The sequence below is a fragment of the Camellia sinensis genome, chromosome 4, assembly GCF_055761805.1.
Source record: "Camellia sinensis isolate YWXY chromosome 4, ASM5576180v1, whole genome shotgun sequence".
NCBI classification, from domain to species: Eukaryota; Viridiplantae; Streptophyta; class Magnoliopsida; order Ericales; family Theaceae; genus Camellia; species Camellia sinensis.
The window spans coordinates 217,190,153-217,211,091 of record NC_138964.1 but is presented as its reverse complement, the minus strand read 5'-3'; the positions used below and the strand labels follow the sequence as shown (position 1 = coordinate 217,211,091).

General features: G+C 35.8%; 2 protein-coding genes across 6 annotated transcripts; one reads left to right on the top strand and one right to left on the bottom strand.

Moving 5' to 3' along the window:
• Window positions 1–4,527: 4,527 nt before the first annotated feature.
• On the top strand, window positions 4,528–13,071 carry LOC114296795 (uncharacterized). 5 transcript variants are annotated; one of them, XM_082867583.1, is made up of 18 exons: window positions 4,528–4,679; window positions 4,855–4,899; window positions 6,241–6,296; window positions 7,375–7,432; window positions 7,545–7,642; window positions 8,319–8,419; window positions 8,525–8,603; window positions 9,180–9,240; window positions 9,420–9,466; window positions 9,580–9,672; window positions 9,811–9,898; window positions 10,455–10,503; window positions 11,394–11,510; window positions 11,598–11,745; window positions 11,947–12,039; window positions 12,114–12,182; window positions 12,541–12,583; window positions 12,666–13,071. In XM_082867583.1, the coding sequence occupies exons 4-18, from the start codon at window positions 7,375–7,377 to the stop codon at window positions 12,764–12,766; spliced, it is 1,245 nt and encodes a 414-aa protein (XP_082723709.1). In that variant the 5' UTR covers window positions 4,528–4,679; window positions 4,855–4,899; window positions 6,241–6,296; the 3' UTR covers window positions 12,767–13,071. The 5 variants fall into 5 exon arrangements, with proteins under 5 accessions (XP_082723709.1, XP_082723708.1, XP_082723710.1 ...); XM_082867584.1 differs by having other exon boundaries at window positions 4,533–4,679; window positions 7,355–7,432; XM_082867585.1 differs by having other exon boundaries at window positions 4,533–4,679; window positions 7,349–7,432.
• An 848-nt stretch (window positions 13,072–13,919) lies between these two features.
• LOC114296797 (alpha-mannosidase 2-like) lies at window positions 13,920–20,075 on the bottom strand. Its single transcript, XM_028241132.2, has 4 exons — window positions 19,438–20,075; window positions 18,368–18,517; window positions 17,867–17,899; window positions 13,920–17,046 (listed from the first exon to the last, which is right to left on the bottom strand). Exons 1-4 carry the CDS (start codon window positions 20,008–20,010, stop codon window positions 14,305–14,307), a joined length of 3,498 nt encoding a protein of 1,165 aa, XP_028096933.2. The 5' UTR covers window positions 20,011–20,075; the 3' UTR covers window positions 13,920–14,304.
• Between the last annotated feature and the right edge of the window lie 864 nt (window positions 20,076–20,939).

Here is a 20,939-nt window from a genome sequence, read left to right as displayed (position 1 = left end):
GGAGAAAGGTTTTTTTTCTTCCTTTTGGGAACGTCGGACAAAGTTGATTTGTATGATGGAATAAAATTGAGAAGCACAGGCGCTTTCCTTTTATGGACTGGCAAATCCAGAAGTTTCTTCAAGTCCTTGCTGAGGACAAAGGGTTAGAGAAAATTTTTCTGTGGCTGACGAACAGCTGCAAGAAGAACAGACGTCAGAAACAGACAAAGTATTTAAGATTTTGAAAGAAAACAGACAAAGCTGAATACTGGGCTCTTACCCTTGCCCTCTAAAACTGATCGGGGAAGAGGGTAGAGATGGATGTCCTCGTTTGGAGCAAACTCCTAATTTCCCGAGGTAATGAGATAGTCATCTCCAGCCCCCTTGTTGGAGTCTGGGAGGTCGGCTACGATTTTGAATTCTGTAGACCTCGGCTTAAGGTAATAAATGTAGCTTTTTTCTTTCAAATTAAGGGCACACATGGTATAGCAATACTGGATATCGGCTAGGGTGATCCTAATGTTTTCTTGTTTAGCTAAGGCTATGGCACCAAAGATCACTCGATAGGAGTTGATTACCAGTTGCATGGGGTTCAACTTATAATAGTGAAGAATCTCGCGAAAAAGGATGTTGAGTGGGAGCCGGAGTCCGCACTCAGTAAAAGCTACAATGGGAAAGGGCATGGAGTTTTCTGTAAGCATGATGTAGTCATCATCCCCAGCCAACCTCAGATGGACATTGACAGGGATGGAGAACTCTTGCCTAAAGTACTCAAGTTTGGTCGGGGTATCTACCCTATGTCTCCACATACCCATGATATCGGCCTGAATTAGAAGGGTTGAAATTCAGAAAGAAGATGTTTCTTATTGATGGGACCTCGGCAAAAATAGGTTTGGGCTGGTACAGAAATTTGTAAGGAATGCTTCAGTTTTGTCCTAAATCGTGGGTTCTACAAACAAATCCCAAACCTAAAACTATGGAAATGAGGATCAAAGGCACAGATCTAGAAAAGACACAAAAAATAGAAAGCAAGAATGGAATTTCAGAATCAAGAACAGAGATGGTTTATCAAGAGCATAAAGAATACAAGAAATACAGGTCCAAGATTAGTGACAAAGATACAAGGAAGTAGTGAAACAATGCGTGTGCTCAAGATATGAGCAAAGGCAAAATCATAGGAAGGACACATTCAGGTGTATGAATCGCAAATTAAAAGTTTCAACAGATGCAGTAAAGGCAACAAGTAATGGAGAATATCAACAGAATTGAAAAAGAAAGGAACAACAGCTTACCAGAAGAGAGTGAAGCCGGTATGAAGATTGCCGAAGTCCGACGATGGTTGCAGGAGTAACAGAGTAGCGAAAGTTTCACCAGAAAGACGAACGAAGACAACTGCAGAGCTTGGAACTTAAGCAATGGCGGATTTGAAAGAAGGAGTTTAGAGAGAGAAAAAGCAAGAGAAATCAAATGCAAAAGTAGAAAAATGAAGAAAGGGGGAAAGGTTTTGTCAAAAATGAAAACGGCAGCAAAAAATAATCAATACGCCTAGAAGAACGTATACATCAGACGGTGCACGTGAGAAAGAGACGGCTTATGAGTGCGTCACAGGTACGAACCAGTAAGAAAGAAACGCGTGATTAAAAACGGTTGAATTATAGTGTATGACAGCTCATTTCAATAAAAGGAAATCGGCCAAAATAATAATCTCGGCTGAGATACTGAAAACTGACGTATTGGAAAAACGGAATAGGTTCCATCACCTCAGAATGCCGAGGTAATAGAACTTAGGGGGTAGTTGTGGGAATATATTTTCTGAGTACCAACACGTGGCAAGGTGATGCCGACGTGTCAGTCGAGGTGCCATGTGTCCTGGTCGTGACACCGAGGTGATCTCGGTAAGGCCGAGGTTATCCCCGAAGATATCGGAATCCGAGATAAGAGGGTAAAAGATAAGGGACAAGAGTCCAAGAATAAAGAGGAGATTTAGCCAAGATAAGGATAAAACTCTTAGAAAGTTTATCTTTATCTCTTAAGGAGTTCAAAGTAAGTACTGAATTGGAGTCCATAGAAGTGAGGCTTCTAGTGGGACTAGAATTAAGTAAACTATAAAAGAGAGGCACCCCCGTGGGTCTAAGGTACGCAATTTATGCTTTGAATAGTGAATTTAGCACTTGATTATCTTTGGGAGATATATTGACTTGATCGTCGGAGTGCCCCCGGGTGGAAGAGCCACTGCCGGAGCCTGTTCTTTCTATTACAGGTTAACTAAAGCCATCTATTCTGCCGGTGCTCTCTAGCTGATTACTAAACGGGCAGTGTGATCAGAAAATCACTCACACACGTAATATCGTCATTATACTCAAGTTTTTCTCTCCTATATCATTTTTTAAGATTTTTTTTTTGAAATTTACCTATAGGTGTTTATAGGTAGACTTATTATTCAATAGGTCCTGTGAGAATTAATAAATTTTTTAATTAAACACTATAAAAAAAAATTAATAATTGTTAATTTTCAACGACAACTTAAAAATTGTCACAAAAATGGCACTAATTATAAATTTTAGCAATAGTTTAAAAAAATCGTCACCAAAAAGTCACTAATTTTTAACTTTTAGCGACAATTTTAAAAAAATTGACATACAAAAATATCACTAATTATAAGTTTTAGCAACAATTTATAAAAATCGTGACATAATAAAAGGTCGTTAATTGTCACTTTTTAGCGACATGTACAAAAAATCGTTATAAAAAATTATTTTTAGTGACGATTTTGTTAGGACTTATTTTCAATAGGACATGATGGGAATTAAGTCTAATTATTAGGACCTATTGATAGTTTATAATTTTTTATTTTTTTAATTAAGGGAACTCAATGTTTTATAAGAGGAAGAAAAAAAATCTTAAATTTCTTAGGCCAATCCTATTATTCTAGTTCATTTCTACCCATAAGGCCCGGCCAGGACAATGGGCTGGATTGAGGTGGGCTTCTAAGCGGGGGCTTATGGGCTCTCCTACAAAAAAAAGAAATGATATTCGGATATTCACAAGACAACATGCCTGTTTGGTAAAAGATTAGAGCTTAAAAAAAAGCTCTTTTCAGCTCAAAAGCAACTCGGGGCATGCTTATAGCCGAAGGTTCTATTTACACACACAAATTCCTCTTTTTACACATCCTTCTTAATTCACACACACAAAAAAAAAAATAATAATAATAATTTACTCATCACACACAATTTTGTTCTAGTTATATCCCATACACACACTCTCATCCACACACCTTCTTCCACACCAGCAAGCAACGATCAAACCCTATCTCTCATCAAGGGTGTTCAGAGAGAGAGGTCGCAGCGGGCACTTCCTTCTCGGCCTCGCGCTTCTTGGCCTCCACCTCCTCGTCGCAGCGCTGGGGGAGGTGGTTACGCTGCTGCTAGAACCGCCATTTGGGGCCGAAGCGAGGGCAAGAAGGTGGCTTGCTGTCGACGAGATGGAAGGTGGCGTCGTCGTCGTCGTCGGCGCCGCCACCGCCGGTGAAATCGAAGACGGAGTCGGAGGGGTGGGTGGAGTTGTAGGGGTTTGTGAAGTTGCGAGTAGGGTTGTAGTTGCGGGTCCAGTCGGCTAGGACTGCTCCGACTTCAAAGCCCACCATTGATGAGAGATAGAGAGAGACTGCAACAGATAAGAGGAAGAAGACGACGATGGTTCAGAGGGAAGACGAAGAGTGGTCACCAGAGAGATAGAGAGATGATATATTTTGGTAGTTTTATTTTATGACAAAAATGTAATAAAAAAAATTTATTAAGTGTATGTAAAGAGGGTAAATGATGTGAGCAAATAGAAGCTCCCGCGGGAAGCTGATTCATGGGTGATGAAATGACTAAAATGCCCCTTCAAAACTTCAACAATTACAGAATTGCCACTATATAAACCCTCTTGTTGCCCTAGCCCTCTCCTCTCCTCTCCTCTCATCTCCTCACACTCCTCTTCTCATTCCCTCTCTTGCCGACTGAAGACGATCCTCCGTAGCAACCGATTGAACTCCTCCACATCTCCAAGATCAGCCGATCAAACTCCTTTCCTTCCTGTTTCCGTTGATCTGCACCAAAAAAGTTAGAGTTCATGCCTTTTTGTTTATGATATATAGCCTCCGTTTGGGAAGTGAGTTGACTTTTTGGCTTTTTAGCTATTTTAGCCTGTTTTTGGCTTTTTGGCTTTTTTGACTTTTTTTGTGAGAGAGGATTGTAATGATTATGGGTTGGATTTGATGTTTTGTTTTTTGTGGTTAAAATAGCCTATTTTGTTTTTTGTAACTATTTTAGCCCCAAACCAAATTCCCAAACAATGCCATACTTATATATATATATATATATATGTATACACACATCGAGTTAGGGTTTACACAGGTAGAGACCAGATCACACTGCATGTTCCTCTCTTTGCTTTCTTCTTCCTCTCTGATTTTCATCATCTTTTTTGTTTGACTAAAATGCCCCTTTAAAACTTAAACAATTACAGAATTGCCACTATATAAACTCTCTTTTTGCCCTAGCCCTCTCCTCTCCTCTCCTCACACTCCTCTTCTCATTTCCTCTCTTGCCGACTGAAGACGATCCTCCGTAGCAGCCGATCGAACTCCTCAACATCTCCAAGATCAGCCGATCGAACTCCTTTCCTCCCTGTTTCCGTTGATCTGCACCAAAAAGGTTAGAGTTCATGCCTTTTTGTTTATGATATATATATATATATATATATATATGTGTATACACACATCGAGTTAGGGTTTACACAGACAGAGACCAGATCACACTCCATGTTCCTCTCTTTGCTTTCTTCTTCTTCTCCGATTTTCATCATCTTTTTTGTTTTTTTTTTCCCCAGCCACCATTAGCAGCCGTTGGACGAGTTCGACACCTGAGTATTCAGGTAAGATTCTTCTGCTTCTGCTCAATTTTCAGTGTTCTTGTTAAATTTTTGGTCAAATGCTGCTCAATTTCTGCTCAATTTCTGTTAAATTTCTGCTCAATTTCTGTTAAATTTCTGCTCAATTGCTACTCAATTCTTGGTCACTTGTTTGCTGTAGTGTTAAAATCAAAATCACTTTTGGTTCAGTTTTTTGTTTTTTGTTTTTTTTTTTTTAAATATATATATATATATTTAAAGATTGGCCCAATCAGTTTAAATGTTGACAAAATCTTGAATCAGAATCATTGTAGCACAGATTTACAATTATAAACACTGGGTGTTTGTGTATTCCTTGAATTTTTTTGAAAATAATTAAACAATCTCTGTAAGACTATAATGTTTGAAGGAAATTCCGTCCTAAATAACCAGCATTGTAGTTTATACCGTCACAGTAAAGAAACTAAGAAGCAAAATCATTTCATGAATTTCCAAGTTCCCCCATCGTAAAGATGTTAATAGCTGCCTAAAATGGGTTTGACTCGTTTTAAATAAATGCTATGTGAACCCTACTGGTATTATTCAATTTTCTTCTTTGTCCAAATGCTCCATTAACAGATGTGTCAATCTGTGTCTCATTGGCCCTTCAGCACCGAAGTGTGATAGACATTCTTCAAACTGATTATTGAACATTGCATCTGAGTGAAGTGAAGGATATAAATTGCATAAATATAAATTTGGCAAGACTTTTTCTTTGCATCTTAGGCTTCGGTTTTCTTATTATTATTAACTTCCCTCAATCTTGCTAAATGAAGAGATATTGTCAATTGCCATATTCCTTGCAGTTACAAATCTGATTTATAATCCAAGAACAAAAATCAAAATACAAATTAGTAGTTTCCAACTAAAACTTTTGAAAAGCAAAGAAGATTCGATTAAATTAGAAGTATATTGAGATAAAATTAACAGAATAATTTTGGAATAATTAAATGGGAATGGAATTTTGAATGTTAGAAACTTGGAACATTGACCAAGAGCAATTATTCCATTGGAACCAAATGGGGTATTATTATAGAATCTACCTGAGGGTTGGGGGGAGAGAATGAAAATTATACCTGAGGGTTTGTTTGGCTGTGTTCTCATTCTGTTTTTTTTTTTCTTTTTCTGGAAAACACTGATAATTGTCCAAATTGAATCCATTTTTATCATAATCTTTGTAGTCTTGTTATTCCATAGAGTGCCGGCCTTGTGAATGATTGATATTGAAAAGTTGGAAAGACGTAAATATAAAAAAGGTTTGGCACTGCCAATTTTATGAGCATTATTAGCTTACATACTCTTCATGTGTTCGTTGTCAATTTGCAGATTTCCAATGCCTCACATCATATGAAGGATAGGTCGTCAAAACCGATTAGTTTGTGGTATATTGGGAAGATATTGCTCGCTTTTGTTTTTATTTTTGTTATGGGTGCAATATTTTCATTAGCTTTGGAGAATCTTCCAAGGCTAATCTTGTTTATTAACTCATCCATGTAATTTTTGTACTTGTGCAACAGAGCTTGTCGTCTGTTAAATTAAGGATTTTATAACAGAATGCTTTATTTTATTTTATTTTAATTTTTAATGTTTGCCAATGTGTATATGATGGAGAGCTTTAGGGAAGAACTGTGCTGTGTTACTTTTGAAAATCATAATTGCATATAATCTCTCTTTTGTTAATGCTCTATGAAGCAAGGGCTTGGGGTTGCGGCATTTTCAATATGATTTATTGTATTTTTATTGCAATGATATTTTTTTGTTCCCTTGTGAACTCCATATTATTAAAAAAATAAAAAATAAAAAACAAATTTGTGATAATGTAAAAATGTACCAAATTACGTATTAATTAATCAACTTCCATTAATGAAATAACTTTTTCAAAATTTAAAGTGAAGAAAATGACAAAATTACAATGTTTATGTTCACAAGGGCAAAAATTACAATTACACAGTAAAAAGTTATTTTACAGCTTATTTACCAAATACTACTCTGCTGCTTAAATGTATAATTTCACAACTACGCCAAACAGGTTATCAGCTTATACTCACAGCTATAAGCTATAATTTGTTAAGCTATAATCTGTTAAGTTATAATCTATAATCACTTCCCCACAGTTCTACCAAACGGGGCTAACATTGTTTTGTCATTTATGTCGGTTCCAAATCTGGATCCGCACTCTTTTCCACCATGTCTGCAAACCCAATCAGACTCAGAGAGACAGAGAGTACTGTGTGAGTGGCTCTCACTCTTCAACCGTTACTGTGATTTGACTCCATCTCTCCAACGTCTCACAATCTCCATTCACACAATTTTCTTTACAAACACTCGTTGATTTGTTCATTACTTTGGAACACAGCATTTTTTGCTTTTGTCTTTTTTAAAAATTTTTGGGATGCAAAGGATTTGAGAATTTTGGGTTTTTCTTGAATTTGAGATCTAGGGTTTTTTTTTTTATTTGAGATGGCGAGCTCGGAGGAGAAAGTGGTTGCTGTGATCATGGTGGGTGGACCCACCAAAGGTTAGAACTTTGAACTCACTTCATTAATTCTTTCTTTCTTTGTTTCTTTTTCTGCTCAAGAAATTGAGATCTTTTATTAAGCTTCAATTCCATATCTTTTTCTTGTTTTTAGGTACTGAATTTAGGCCCGTTTCGTTCAATACTCCGAAGCCTCTGTTCCCTTTGGCTGGTCAGCCAATGGTTCACCATCCTATCTCAGCTTGTAAAAGGGTATGTATGCTTTAAATTTACTCAATCCCTACTCTTCTGTTTGGTTTCTGAGAAATATTGAGGGGAAAACAAATAAATAGAAACTCTCAATTGTCTTGTTCTATGATCTTTTGTGAACTCTGTTTGGTTTGGAGTTTTAAAAATAGTTTTCTGCTTTTTCAATCTGTGGTTTTTTTTTGTTTTTGTTTTTTTTTTTTTTTGGTGTTGATTTTTTTTATTTATTTTTTAGATCCAAGTAATCTAGATAAATTAAAAGGTATAAAATTTGTCCAAAAATTTTAATAAAATTCATTGAATATAACAAAATACGAAAATATACTCTCTTTTTTTTTTTTTTTTTTTTGTATTCAATGAATTTTGAAAGATTTTTGCACAAATTTTGTACTTTTTAAGTGTACCTAGATTAAGTGGATCTAAAAAGTAAAAAAAAAAAAAAAGGATTAAAATGGTAAAAACAATCAACTCAAAACAAAATAAATACAGATTGAAAACTTATAAAATTATTTTTGAAAACTCCAAACCAAACACAATTAATGGGTTTTGTAAATTTGCATTCTTTGTGTGACTTTGTTTTATTGGTTTAAATGTAATGAAGAACAACAAAATGCTTAAAACAGAGTAATTTCTCAGTATTTGACTGTCAGTAAAGCTGGTTTTGTTGATTACTCTGATGTAGATGCCCAATTTGGCTCAAGTTTTTCTAATTGGATTCTATGAAGATCGAGAATTCGCGCTATATGTCTCTTCAATCTCTAATGAGCTTAAAGTCCCAGTGAGGTGACGAGAACACAAAGTTACTTAAATACATACCATGTCTTATTTAAATTTAATCTTCTTAAGAATTGGTTCTAAATCAATTTCTTGATGCTGGTGCTGCTCTAGGTACTTGAAAGAAGACAAACCTCATGGGTCAGCTGGTGCCCTTTATTACTTTCGAGACCTGATTATGGAAGATGCTCCGGTATATTTTCTTTTTGTCCCCACATTTGTGCTTGATCTGATTTGTATTAAGTTTTTATGTTTTCAAATGATTTCGTAGATTGTTGTAAAAAAAAAAAAAAAAAAGATTTCGTAGAATATTTAAATCCATTAAGAAAGTGTTATTGAAAGCAAAGTTCAGTAGCCTGAGGATTGTGTTTGAATCCTTTTTAGCCAAGAGCTTTGACGTCCAACCCTCCTGATCCCCCCACACACTTCTGGAAATACTTCGTTTTCCACAGAAAAGAATAATCAAAGAAAAAGTAGCAGAAATACTATATGCCCATAAGCAATATCAAAAAAATAAAATAAAAAACAAAGTGCTCAGAATTTGAATGTATGGTGTAGATTTAAACTTAGTGGGGTGTGGTGGGTCATCCTCATTTCAAATTCAGGATGTTTTTCTAGTACTTTTTTCTAGGTACATAATAATGTAACAAGAATTCTATGACTTTCTTTATTGTCTTGCTCAAACATAAATTACATCTTTTTCGTTTTTCCATTTTCATTCTTGATACATCAAGTGATTTGATTATTCTTGTGTGCTTTTCTCTTTCAGTCGCATATCTTTTTGCTGAATTGTGATGTGTGTTGCAGTTTTCCTCTGCCAGACATGCTTGGTAAGCTTTACCATACTGTCATCGGAGTTGCATGTTTCATCTTGTTTTTGGGCACAATCTTCTTTTCCCTTGAAAAATGTGTTCTCAACTTCTTGTATATTTTTTAATTAGTTTTACTAGATCATTATTTCTAACTCATGTATTAGAGTTAATGCTGGTCTTTGTCATTCTACTGGCAGAGGCGCATAGAGGGTATGGTGGGATTGGCACATTGTTAGTAATCAAGGTCAGCTTCCATTTGTGAATCCTTCTAATTGTGAAGATTTATACTGGCAAACCAATCTATATTGAGAACACTCTTTGGTCCTCATATGGGTTGTTTCTGTTCTACTTATGCAGGTTTCTGCTGAATCAGCCAACAAGTTTGGTGAGTTGGTTGCTGATCCAATCACCAAAGAACTGTTGCATTACACAGAGAAACCTGAGACTTTTGTATGTACACTACAATTGAAGTTGTTTCGGTTTCAACATGTGATTTGGAGCTTGAATGCTTGATATCCTGTATGGGTAATTTGAATTTCCATTTTTTCTGTTGCAATTCCTTAATGATCTTCTTTCTGTAAATTGCAGGTAAGTGATTTAATAAACTGTGGTGTTTATGTCTTCACTCCGAAAATTTTCAGTGCCATTCAGGTCTCCACACACCGGGAAGACAGAGGTTGGACATTTTATTCCTTCTTAATTGGGAACTTATATGTACCCTATTCAAGTCATGCAACTATCTATCTCATCATCTGTCTCAAACAAATGCAGTTTAAATCAATAACGAGGACTCTGTTTCCTTTCCCCTCTCTCTCCCTCTCTCTCTCTCTCTCTCTTGCCAACAAACTTAATGTATTTTAACATGTTGCCCACCATTCCTTTTCAAAATTAGGACACAATTAATGTAACATTGGTTGTATCAGTATATCTCTGTTTTTGATGGTTGTGTTCTTTGTTCCCATCTTAAATGTTCTATAAGAGTGCATTGCACACTTCTTCTTTCAAATGAAAGCGTATATGTAAAACTAAAATGATGGAGCTGGAAACTTTCAGGCTGTGCTTTATAAAATATAAATTACCTCAAAAATAAAATTGTATTAGCAATAAAGCATCAAAAGGACATTTATAATTACTTGCAAATGCAATATATTATAATGTTTTATTTTATGTTGACCTGGGATAAAATAAAATTCTACTATGTTAATGTCAGCTCTGTATTTCATTATTTGCAGCTAATTTACGGCAAGTGCCTAGCTTTGAAGCCCTTCAGTCAGCAACAAGGTCATACCTCTTATCAGAAGTCTGCATGTTGTTCAAAATTTACTGTTCCAATTTTAGATTCTGAAAATAATACTTATGAGAATAGGCTATGAATTATTACTCATACACGATATAATATAAGCAGATGCATGCATATATGCATACGTTAAAATAATTATACTCTGTAAATATATATGATTATGCTGGTGGAATATCTGTTTGGGAATGAAAGTTGTACCTACTACAGTATCTAGTCTAAGTGCAATATAGGACATCTATGCATAATATCCTGGCAAGGAAGCACCGTAGGATGTCATCTAAACAATATTCTTGGCCATGTTTGGTTGACAAAAGAATTGAGTAGAATGTGCTGTTCCCTAAGTTTGATAAAACGTCATTATCCCAAGATACTTAGAAAAATAGTGTTAAAATAAAATAAATAATAAAAAAATCACTGTTTTGTTTTTCTCATGTCAGTATTGAAGCAACTTTCAATTTTTAACTGTCAAACTTACTGTATTTGTGCTTTCGTTTGCAATTTAAACATGTGATTTCTAACATATTTGAATCATCTCATACTAAGTTTTTCACTAATTAACGATTCTGTTGATAGAATGGTTTTTATTTTTGACTATGGTAGTCTCCCCTCAAGAATGAAGTGCAATTTTGGGTGGTTATTTTTAACTTGTTCTTTACAGTTTCAATGCTTTGATAGGTTATTCATTTATATGATCATAGCATTGCTATCAGTATGAGAGTTTATATTGACAGGCTTCTTTTTTTTTATGTTTTTACTTAATTTTGGTGTTCCAGGATAAATAATATTTGTGGCTTTATATTTATTCTATTGGTTGTCCTTGACTACAATATGCATATTTCTGTCTCTATGCTCGTACTATATGCTTGAACAGGTCTCTTCCAACAGATTTTGTACGATTGGATCAAGATATCCTGTCACCTCTTGCTGGAAAGAAGCAATTGTATACCTATGAGACCATGGACTTCTGGGAACAGATCAAAACTCCAGGGTATAGTGGATTTCAATATTTGTGCTTCCTCTTCCCAATGCCTTGAACCTTGGATTGTCATGTCTAAATCTTCGTCGAACTCTACAGGATGTCTTTGAAGTGTTCTGCTCTGTACCTTTCTCAATTTCAATTTACCTCTCCCCATCTCCTAGCGAGTGGGGATGGCTCTAAAAGTGCTACAATTATCGGTGATGTTTATGTTCATCCATCTGCAAAAATACATCCAACTGCTAAGGTAATTCTGTCTCATCTCTTTCCAATAGTTGTTTCACATTGCTCAACAGTATTGGTTATCTTTCTGTGCTTTTTCAAGTATTTTAGAAACCCATGCCAAATGTTGAAACTAGTGTTGAATCCTGAATTGGATATTTTCCATGATTTTCAGCCTTTCTTTCCCATTTTGTATATTTAAATTTTTTCATTTTCATTTAAACAGATTGGCCCTAATGTTTCAATCTCAGCAAATGTTCGTATAGCAGCAGGTGTAAGGCTTATAAGTTGCATCATCTTAGATGACGTTGAAATAAAGGTAAGGAGTTGAAAAACGTTATAGAACAGTTACACCGAAGACCTGAGATTAATATGTTAATAATCTCCTGACAGGAAAATGCGGTAGTTATGCATGCTATTGTTGGAAGGAAATCATCTATTGGGAGATGGTCGCGTGCCCAGGTAAGCTTGATCACATTTTCACTGTTCTGAAAGCATTTGATATTCCTAAAATTGCCAATTGATTCACCTTTTTTATCAGTGTGGTATTAAGTTAAAGCTTCTAGATGTCTTTGACATGCCAATATGTCGAAGCTCTTGACATGCTAGATTTTTTTGTGTCTCTGTCAATAATTTGTTGCCACTTGTAAATTTTAATGATTCTATCATCCCGGGCATTTTAAAAGATTTCCCAAGTCCAATAGTGGCGATCTGTTGTGACAACTGAAGCTAAAAAATGTATTGATACTTGGTGTGATCAAATCTTTGTGCGTTCTTTCTAGTTTTTACAGCTGACCCTACTTTTGATTTTGTGGTTCAGGCTGAAGGAGACTACAATGCCAAGCTTGGAATCACCATCCTTGGTAATCACCCTATCCTTCTCATGTCTAGTGTGTCTGAAGCAGAACACCATCTCATAATAATGGGTTTTTCTCTCTGATGCAGGAGAAGCTGTGACAGTTGAAGATGAAGTCGTGGTGACTAACAGCATTGTTCTCCCAAACAAGACCCTTAATGTTAGTGTGCAGGAGGATATCATTCTGTGAGGACAAGGAACCAAGATCCGGCTGGAATTCAATGCAGTGTTTAGTTGTGATCCTTGAATTTTTTTTTTTTTTTTTATGTCAGAGAAATTATTGATTTTTATGTCAAAGGAGCAATTAGTGATAGATACCACAGTAAATTGTGTTACTGAAGTAGAGTTTCAGTAGGGAACAATTTTTGCCACGACACATGATTTTTTTTTTTTTTTGTTTTTTTAACACAACACATGATGTTTTGAGAAAGCTGAATGGCTTTTTATAAACTATATTAATAGAAAGTGAAAAATAAAGAGTTTTGTCATTTTGCCTATTTGGACCCAAAAGTTGTATGATTGTCGTGCAGGTGCTTTATATTTGATTACATTGTTGGCCTTACCTGGGAGCACTTCTCATTTACCTTTCTTTAGTGCCTCTCAACAGAAAATATTTAATTGTCAAAACAAAATGTCTTTCCTTACTGGGTAAATTACACTCGACCTCTCCTAATGTTGGAGAAAAATATAATTAGTTTATACTTTTAATATAATTATACTGACATTTCTTTAAGATTTTAAATTACATATCAGTTAGGCCAGTCTTCATCAATAAAAAATATCATCTCTTATCTATTAAAATATATATATATATATATATTTATCTTTGTTTATTTCAATATTTACCCATCATTTATATTATTTCTAATCAATTTAGCCTTACAAAAGAGAGGTAAATGTAATTATATAAAAAGTGTAACATTAACTACATTTTTCTCAAATCTCAAGAAATTTGGGTGTAACTTATCGTTTCTTTTTCATTGAAAACTAATATTTGCAACAACTTTTTTTCTTATCCCTTTTTTTCCAGGGGAAAACTTGCATGGTGCAACAACTGAAGCCTCTTTGTTTTTATATTTTGCTTGGATGTCTGGTTCTCTATGAAAAAATAAATAAAATCTGAGCATGTCGTAATTAAATATTGGGGGAATTCCACTGTCATGGTGATCAGAAAAAAGATTTACAAAAAAGTTATAAATGTTATAAATATTAATAATTAAAATCATAAACTCCTTCACCAATGTGTAATAATTTTTCAAAACGCCAGTGAATGATAATTTCCCCTAAAATATTTCATTCTGACAACTTGAGCAAACCAACCAAAGCAATTCTCAACAAGCAAATTAGACGTGTACACGTATGTTTTCATATTAAAAGACTGTTAATGCATGTGGAAAATCCCTCTATCAAATCTATATAATGACCATAAAAATACAATCATTTACCTAGTCTCTGGAAGCGGTGGTATATGCCGGTGCTGCAGCTCTCCAAACAAACTCTGAAATGAGCCTGAAGAAATTAATTTACCATTACATAACAGCAGCTCCATAGCCCGGGCCAATAACACCTACAATTTGGTCAGATATTTCTGACAAAAAACCATATACATACAGATGGGTCATCGTGATATTTCTCAAATAGATAGTTTGAAAGGGAAATGCAGGATCATCTTCTCCACCAATAACCCAGGCACGGTGAAAAAACTGCAACAGGATCTGCACTTTGAACTCATTGATGCGGTCGTAGTTCCAATTTGTAAGCCTGCATTTCCATGGGAGAGATGAGTACGTGTCCTTCTTGGGCAACACGTCCTTGCTCAGTGAATCCAAGCATCTCTGTGTCTTCATGTAACAGATTCAAAGAAGTAACTCTTGCATTCAACACCGCAAGCCCCTTGAACATGTCGAACAAATTTATAGTCTCGTTGGCTATACTTGAACATTGAGACCTGCCTTTCCGACAGTAAGAAGAATCCCGATGCCACCTTTGTAAAATTAGCACAAACCTAGGGTCATCGCTGGGTTGCTGAGAATACTTTGAAGGCCGAGGAACCTTAAAACTCACAATATGCAAGTCACATGGCAAGGATGAAGCTAAAGGAGAGAAGGTTTTTGGAGGTGGCTGCACAGATATTTCTTGTGGTTCCTTGGCAATAAAAGCATGGAATGGATAGTTCAAGTGGGCACCAACACGATGAGAGAGCAGCGAGGGGCTTAGAGGGCTGGAGTTCGAAATGGGATTTGAAGTCTTGGAAATGTTGGATTCCAAAAGGATGTGGAAAATTACATTCATTGGTCGGTTATCCATCACGCCTTGCCCAAGACCACGGTCATCATCTCTTACCAATCGACGATCAAGCATGATCTCTAACCATCCATTTTTAAGGCTCGCCACACCCAAAGATTGCCGGCTATGGACAGAGAAGCGGTGACCATTTGTTCCTTGCATATACCCCAGCGAGGGCATTGGGTAGTAATTTCCTTGCAGAGGAATCTTATCATAGGTTTCTCTCCGGCTCATCTGAAAGCCATTCAAATCAGAAAAGAATATCCGTCTGTTATCAATGTCTGTCTTGTATCTAACTATTAGTTCTTTGTCATTGAAACTCTGGCCAAGAAGCTCAACATGATATTCCTTCTCAATGAGAAATTCCTGAATTGTGTTATCACCATTATAAATTCGGGTACTGTGCGAAATTGGGCTTTTATCCCAAGCAGTATTCGGGAAAGAGAAAACTTCCTGCATCAAAGGACCCTCTGATACCACCACTTGCCCACCAGCCTGTATGATAGAATCAGCACCACCAACAGGTTTGAATAAATACGCTCCACTTTTCAAACTAGAATACATACCTATTTCTTCACCGACAACATTTTTGTAACCATCTTCACGGCTTACTTTCTGCAACAAACCCAGATTGGCATCGAAAGTGAGAATTTGGTGCCGGTTACGGATTACTATGGTGTCTGCACTTTCTAATTTTGAGCATGAATATGGTGTGGGGCAAGCAAAATGGTTGTCCTTTGTGGAAATTCTGAGTCTCGCTGGCTTGGCCTTTCCACATCCAACAAACCCATTAGCAATGTAATATACATGCAACCCCAGGGGTGGAACGGAAGCTTGCCAATGGACACGGTGCCTCCCGGTAAAAATCTTACTTTTATCATGCTGCAACTCGGGAGATACTTGGCTTTTGACACATGTCCAATTTGAGTTCAAAACGGTCACATCTGGCCTGTCAACAATAACCATCACAATTTCATCTCTTGTTTGCTCAAGCGGATTAAATAGGACAACTGATTGTGCAGTTCCTTCATTTGCGCTGATTGATCTATGCACTGGTTGGACATCATATTTAGATCTCACCTGTGCCGGTTCAAACTGAGCTGTGTTCTGATCAGATTTCTCATGTCGGATTCCAAGCAGAACTTCAATAGCTTTGGACATGAAAACTTGCAAATCTTGTAAAGAGGTATGCATTCGAGTTCCGTAGTCCTCAACCACATGATCCTTAGCAGTACCCGTTACTCCATCGTGATGCTGAAAAAGAGCTAAGTTTCTTCTCGCAGCTGTCAACTTGTAGGAGAAACCAGTTGGCAACTTTTCGCACGACGATCTCTGGCAGTATCCTAACAAGAAAGCCATCATCATTTCTGTGGCACGAAGAGTGTGCTCCAATACACGATCCACAGCCTTGAAGAAAGGCCTAGATACATAGTAGCCACTCCAATAGTCTTGTTCACGATCAGAATAAGTAAAGAAATCACCTGATAGAGAAGGAAAACCTCCAACCTGACCCGAGCCAACCTCACCAGGAAGTGAATAATTTATCCTGTCAGCCTCCTCGCGAAGTGTTCGGAAATAATCTTCCAAAGTACCAAACTTTGCCTCGGCATTCAAGCTCGGACTAGAATTGATATAATCAAATAACAATTGATAATTCCTAAACTGTGCTTCCGCTTCGTCCACGCTGACGTAACGAAAATCATCTCCTAGTGGTACAAGAAGCGTGTTTGTTCGGTATAGTGTCGATTTCTTCTTATACTGATCTAGCAGTTTGAGCGCTCTCTCCTTCACATTCTCTTGGTTGGTCTCCACTGGATCTTCTCTCCAAGGGCAATACTCATAAGAACCAACGCCACGCATTCTCGCAAAGTCAAACTGGCAACAAATTGCAGGCTCTGGACCACAAGTATGCGGAACATCGTAAGAATAAAAGGGCATCATATGGACAAAAATATCAGTTGTTTCCTCGGGATCCCAGCTTTGGCGCCATATGTATTCCAAATTCTTGGAGAAAGCCAGTTCCTTTTTCAACTCATAATGGGTCCTCTGTATAAGCATGTTCTCAAAGCCCATGCGACGGAGAAGATATGCCATGGTAGATGAATAACCAAACGGATCTATTGCCCAAGAATTTTTAGGAACAACCCCGATGGTGTCTTTCAACCACATATTCCCCTCCATCATCTAAGGCATGAATGGCACAAATTAGAGATGGCCTATCATCAGCACTTACATAAGCAGAAAATTAAGATTCTATGCACATGACAAATAGGAAACATCATCTGATTTCACATGCCGACATGGGTTATCAAATTTCCATGTAAGGCTAAATTTTCCATCAGAAGGGTAGAAGCACAAGGGTGCCCAAAAATGTTAGGAAAGATGATGTACTTAGTAACAAGGATTAAAAACCTTTGGTGAGACTACATACCAAACACAAGTTTAAAAAATATATATCTCAACGTCATATACTCGTATACCACTTAAAACTGGATAAACTAACTTCTCTAAACCAATACCACTATACTAGAAGAAACCCATACGAAAGCATAATATAGTCTAAAACCCCCGTATTAACAGGTACTTTGTTCTCCTACTCTGGAATCTTATTCAAATTCAGACTTTTTCACTTGCGAGTTGTTACATTGTTAATCTCATAAATGGCATCAAAAGACCAGATCAACTCTTCTTCTCTTTTTTTTTTTTTTCTTTTTTTTTTTTTTTCTCTTCTTCATTTTTTTTTATAGGTTAGGCAATGAGAGATTCGAACTTCTGTCTCTTTATTGGCGGAATGCGACCTAAATAGGGGACAATCAGACCAACATAATCATATCTATTAATAATCTCCTCATGCAAAGCAATCTACATAGCCTACTTCAGTAAAAAGCACCATAAGGCCTTAAGATCAAAAAACTACACGTAGATTGTTCGATGCATTAACTACTCAATTTAGATACTAAAAATTTTATGTCTATGCAAAACCTATGAAGAGGGAGTTCAATACCTGTTCAATGATAGCAAAATAATGTGAATTAGCCTGCAAAAAGTTAAAACAAATTTAGTAAGTCAAGCTTGTTCAATATACAATTGCCCAACAATTCTGAGAGAACAAATGAAAGATCAGTTCCTTTAGCCCTTGGCATAAGTCTAAGATTATGTAAATAACTTCATCGAATCTAAGTATTTTGATTTTCAGATGTATAATTCCAGTCAGAGGCAAAGACATCGAATAAAGTTTTCATAAATTGTAGTCAGAGCACTAGGAGTTAGTACATCAAAGAAAGAATATAGCACAATAGTGGCAATTTTTTAGTGCCCCACAAGTATGGCAATGCACATTCTCTGATTGATTTGAAGATGGTGATGAATTAGCTTGCACAAAACAATAGACAATAGAACTGCATTTCATGAAATTGCATTCAAACCCACACCCTAAATAAATTTATAAGGAAGCCCAGAGGTGAAAAACGCAAGTTCAAACTATCCACATGTTTGCGGATTTTACCTCATCATTCATCACCCACCCACCTCCAACAATTTCTAACTGTGCATTCTTCACTAGATTGATGAAAGATTCTTTTTTAGTTTCTGAGGCATCCTTCCACCATCTCTCCAAATAAGACATCTCCTCCCATATAAATTTGCGGCGAGGATCCTACAAATCCAAGTTCAAAGAATGTTAATTAGCAAACCAACCCCAATTAAGTTCAAGGCAATTGACATACACCATAATTGAGTCGAGAGAGAGAGAGAGAGAGAGAGAGAGAGAGAGAGAAAGAACCTGTTGGTGAGCGTTTCACTTTTTAGGTTCATTAGTAGTTTTCAAAGCCAACAAGTATGCATATTTTCTCATCCAATAAACTAAATGCTTGAGTCCCCAAAAAATCATTTGTTAAACTACTAGATTAAACGTTCTTGAGAGAGAGAGCATTTGGTAACAGAAACCTGTTAGTGAGCCTCTCACTTTTTAGTCCCATTAGTAGTTTTCAAAGCCAACAAGTTTGCATATATTTTCTCATCCAATAAACTAAATGCCTGAGTATCTAAAAAAATCATTTGTGAAACTACCCTATATATTACACAGACTTTTTTTCATCACTTATATACAATTCACTTGGTCCAATAATTGATGAAATATATAATTTGTCAAAATTCAAACAAAAATGTGAATTTGGGTGGAAGTATCTTATTCCGTAATGAAGACAATTAGATTCTTTAGCATGAAGTATAATTTTTTTCTCGGTAAGTTTACCGGCACTATAGTTAAGCTAGATCGAAAGCAGAATCATTGTTCATCAATAATCAAGATCAGTAAAACCCAACAAAATTAAGATCAAGCAACTATTACTAACTAATTAAACTCTCAGTTCACAAACAGAACCCAACTGAATTCAGATCAATAAACAACATTTCAAACCCAAAATTAAACCCAGATCACCTTTGAAATCAGTAAAACCCAACAAAATTAAGATCAAGCAACTAGTACTAACTAATTAAACTTAGTTCACAAACAGAACCCAACTGAATTCAGATCAAGGAACAACATTTCAAACCCCAAAATGAAACCCAGATCACCTTCGAAAGAGTCTCGACGATGGTATCAAGAATATGCCTCGACTGTCGATCATAATACTCCTCAACAGTGAGCTTCCAACCCGGATCATTATGCGAATGAGGGACCACAAAAACCTTCAATTTCTCCGAATCCCACTCGTTCCCTTCGTATCTCACCCTCCAACCCTGCTTCCACGGCCCACCATCCACATCCAAGAACTCGATCTTATCGTACAAATCCTTGGTGGTGATATCAACAACAGCCCCAGAAACACCATCGCGATCGGCAAATCGAGGAGATTTTGTCCGACGAATCGGATTTTGGGGGTTTCGGTGCTTGAATTGGGAAGAGAAGGGTTTGGGGACGCCGAAGCGGAAGACGACGATGAGGAAGAAGAGGAGAGAGAGGGAGAGACAGATGGTGAGGAAGTTGGAGAAGATGAAGTCTCTGAGAAAGAATCGTTTGCGGGATTTACGAGAGTATTTGGACTTAGAGTGTGGCGAAGAAGACGATGATGATGAGGATGATGATGTGGGGAGGGTCCAGCCTCCTCCACGGCGGGTGTTGCCGCCATTGTACGAGGTGAAAGCCATCTGCGTGTGTGTGGTGGCGTTGTTGTTGAAGTAGACGATTTTGGTTTTGTGTTCAGTTTTCTATTATTGTGGCTGCTTGATTATTTTAGTCCATTATTTTAATTTTTAATTATTTTAATAATTTAAAATTTTTGTATTTAAAAAAATAATTAAATTTTTTTTTATAATTAATTCTGATATTTATAAAGAAAAAAACAAAATAATTATAAATTTAATGTGATATTTTATTTTATTAATTATTTTAATATAATTTATCTTTTTTATAAATTTTAATTTAAAAGAAGAAGGAAAAAAAACAGTCAAAAATATGTGGAGAGTGTGGAAATAGTAAGATGCCAGAGCTGACGAGACGAGAGTATTAGATGTCGATCTATTATTAGATAAATTAATAATGTTAAGTAGTTTAAAATTTTGTGTCTTAAATAGTTTAAATTATTTAAAATGACGTTATTTTGAGTGTAAAATGATATCGTTTTGACAAATTTTGACAAATTTAAGTCATATAAGTTATAAAATTTTGGCCTATCAAACATTTTTTTAAATAAAAGTTTGGGAAGCGACAATTTTGGCTTACAAATTGTCAAAAGTCAACCAAAAAAAAATTACTTTTCCCCCGTAATTGAATAAGAAAGAGGTATAATATTGAAAATTGTGTGAAAAATATATTAAAATGTGTAAAAAATATATTAAAATATATTAAAATATTTTGGGATATGTGAAAAGTATATTAAGTGTTTGGAGATTTGCGTTTTTTCATGGATTAAAATTTTTAAATTTTTTTTTATGTTTATGAGTTTTTCTCAACTCGACGGATAAGAAAAAAAATTAAAAATTTTCAAAAAAAATCTTCACAAGGCAAATCAAAACAATAAAAAAAATTGACATAATTTTCAAAAAAAATCACTAAAAACAAAAAATAAATTAAAAAA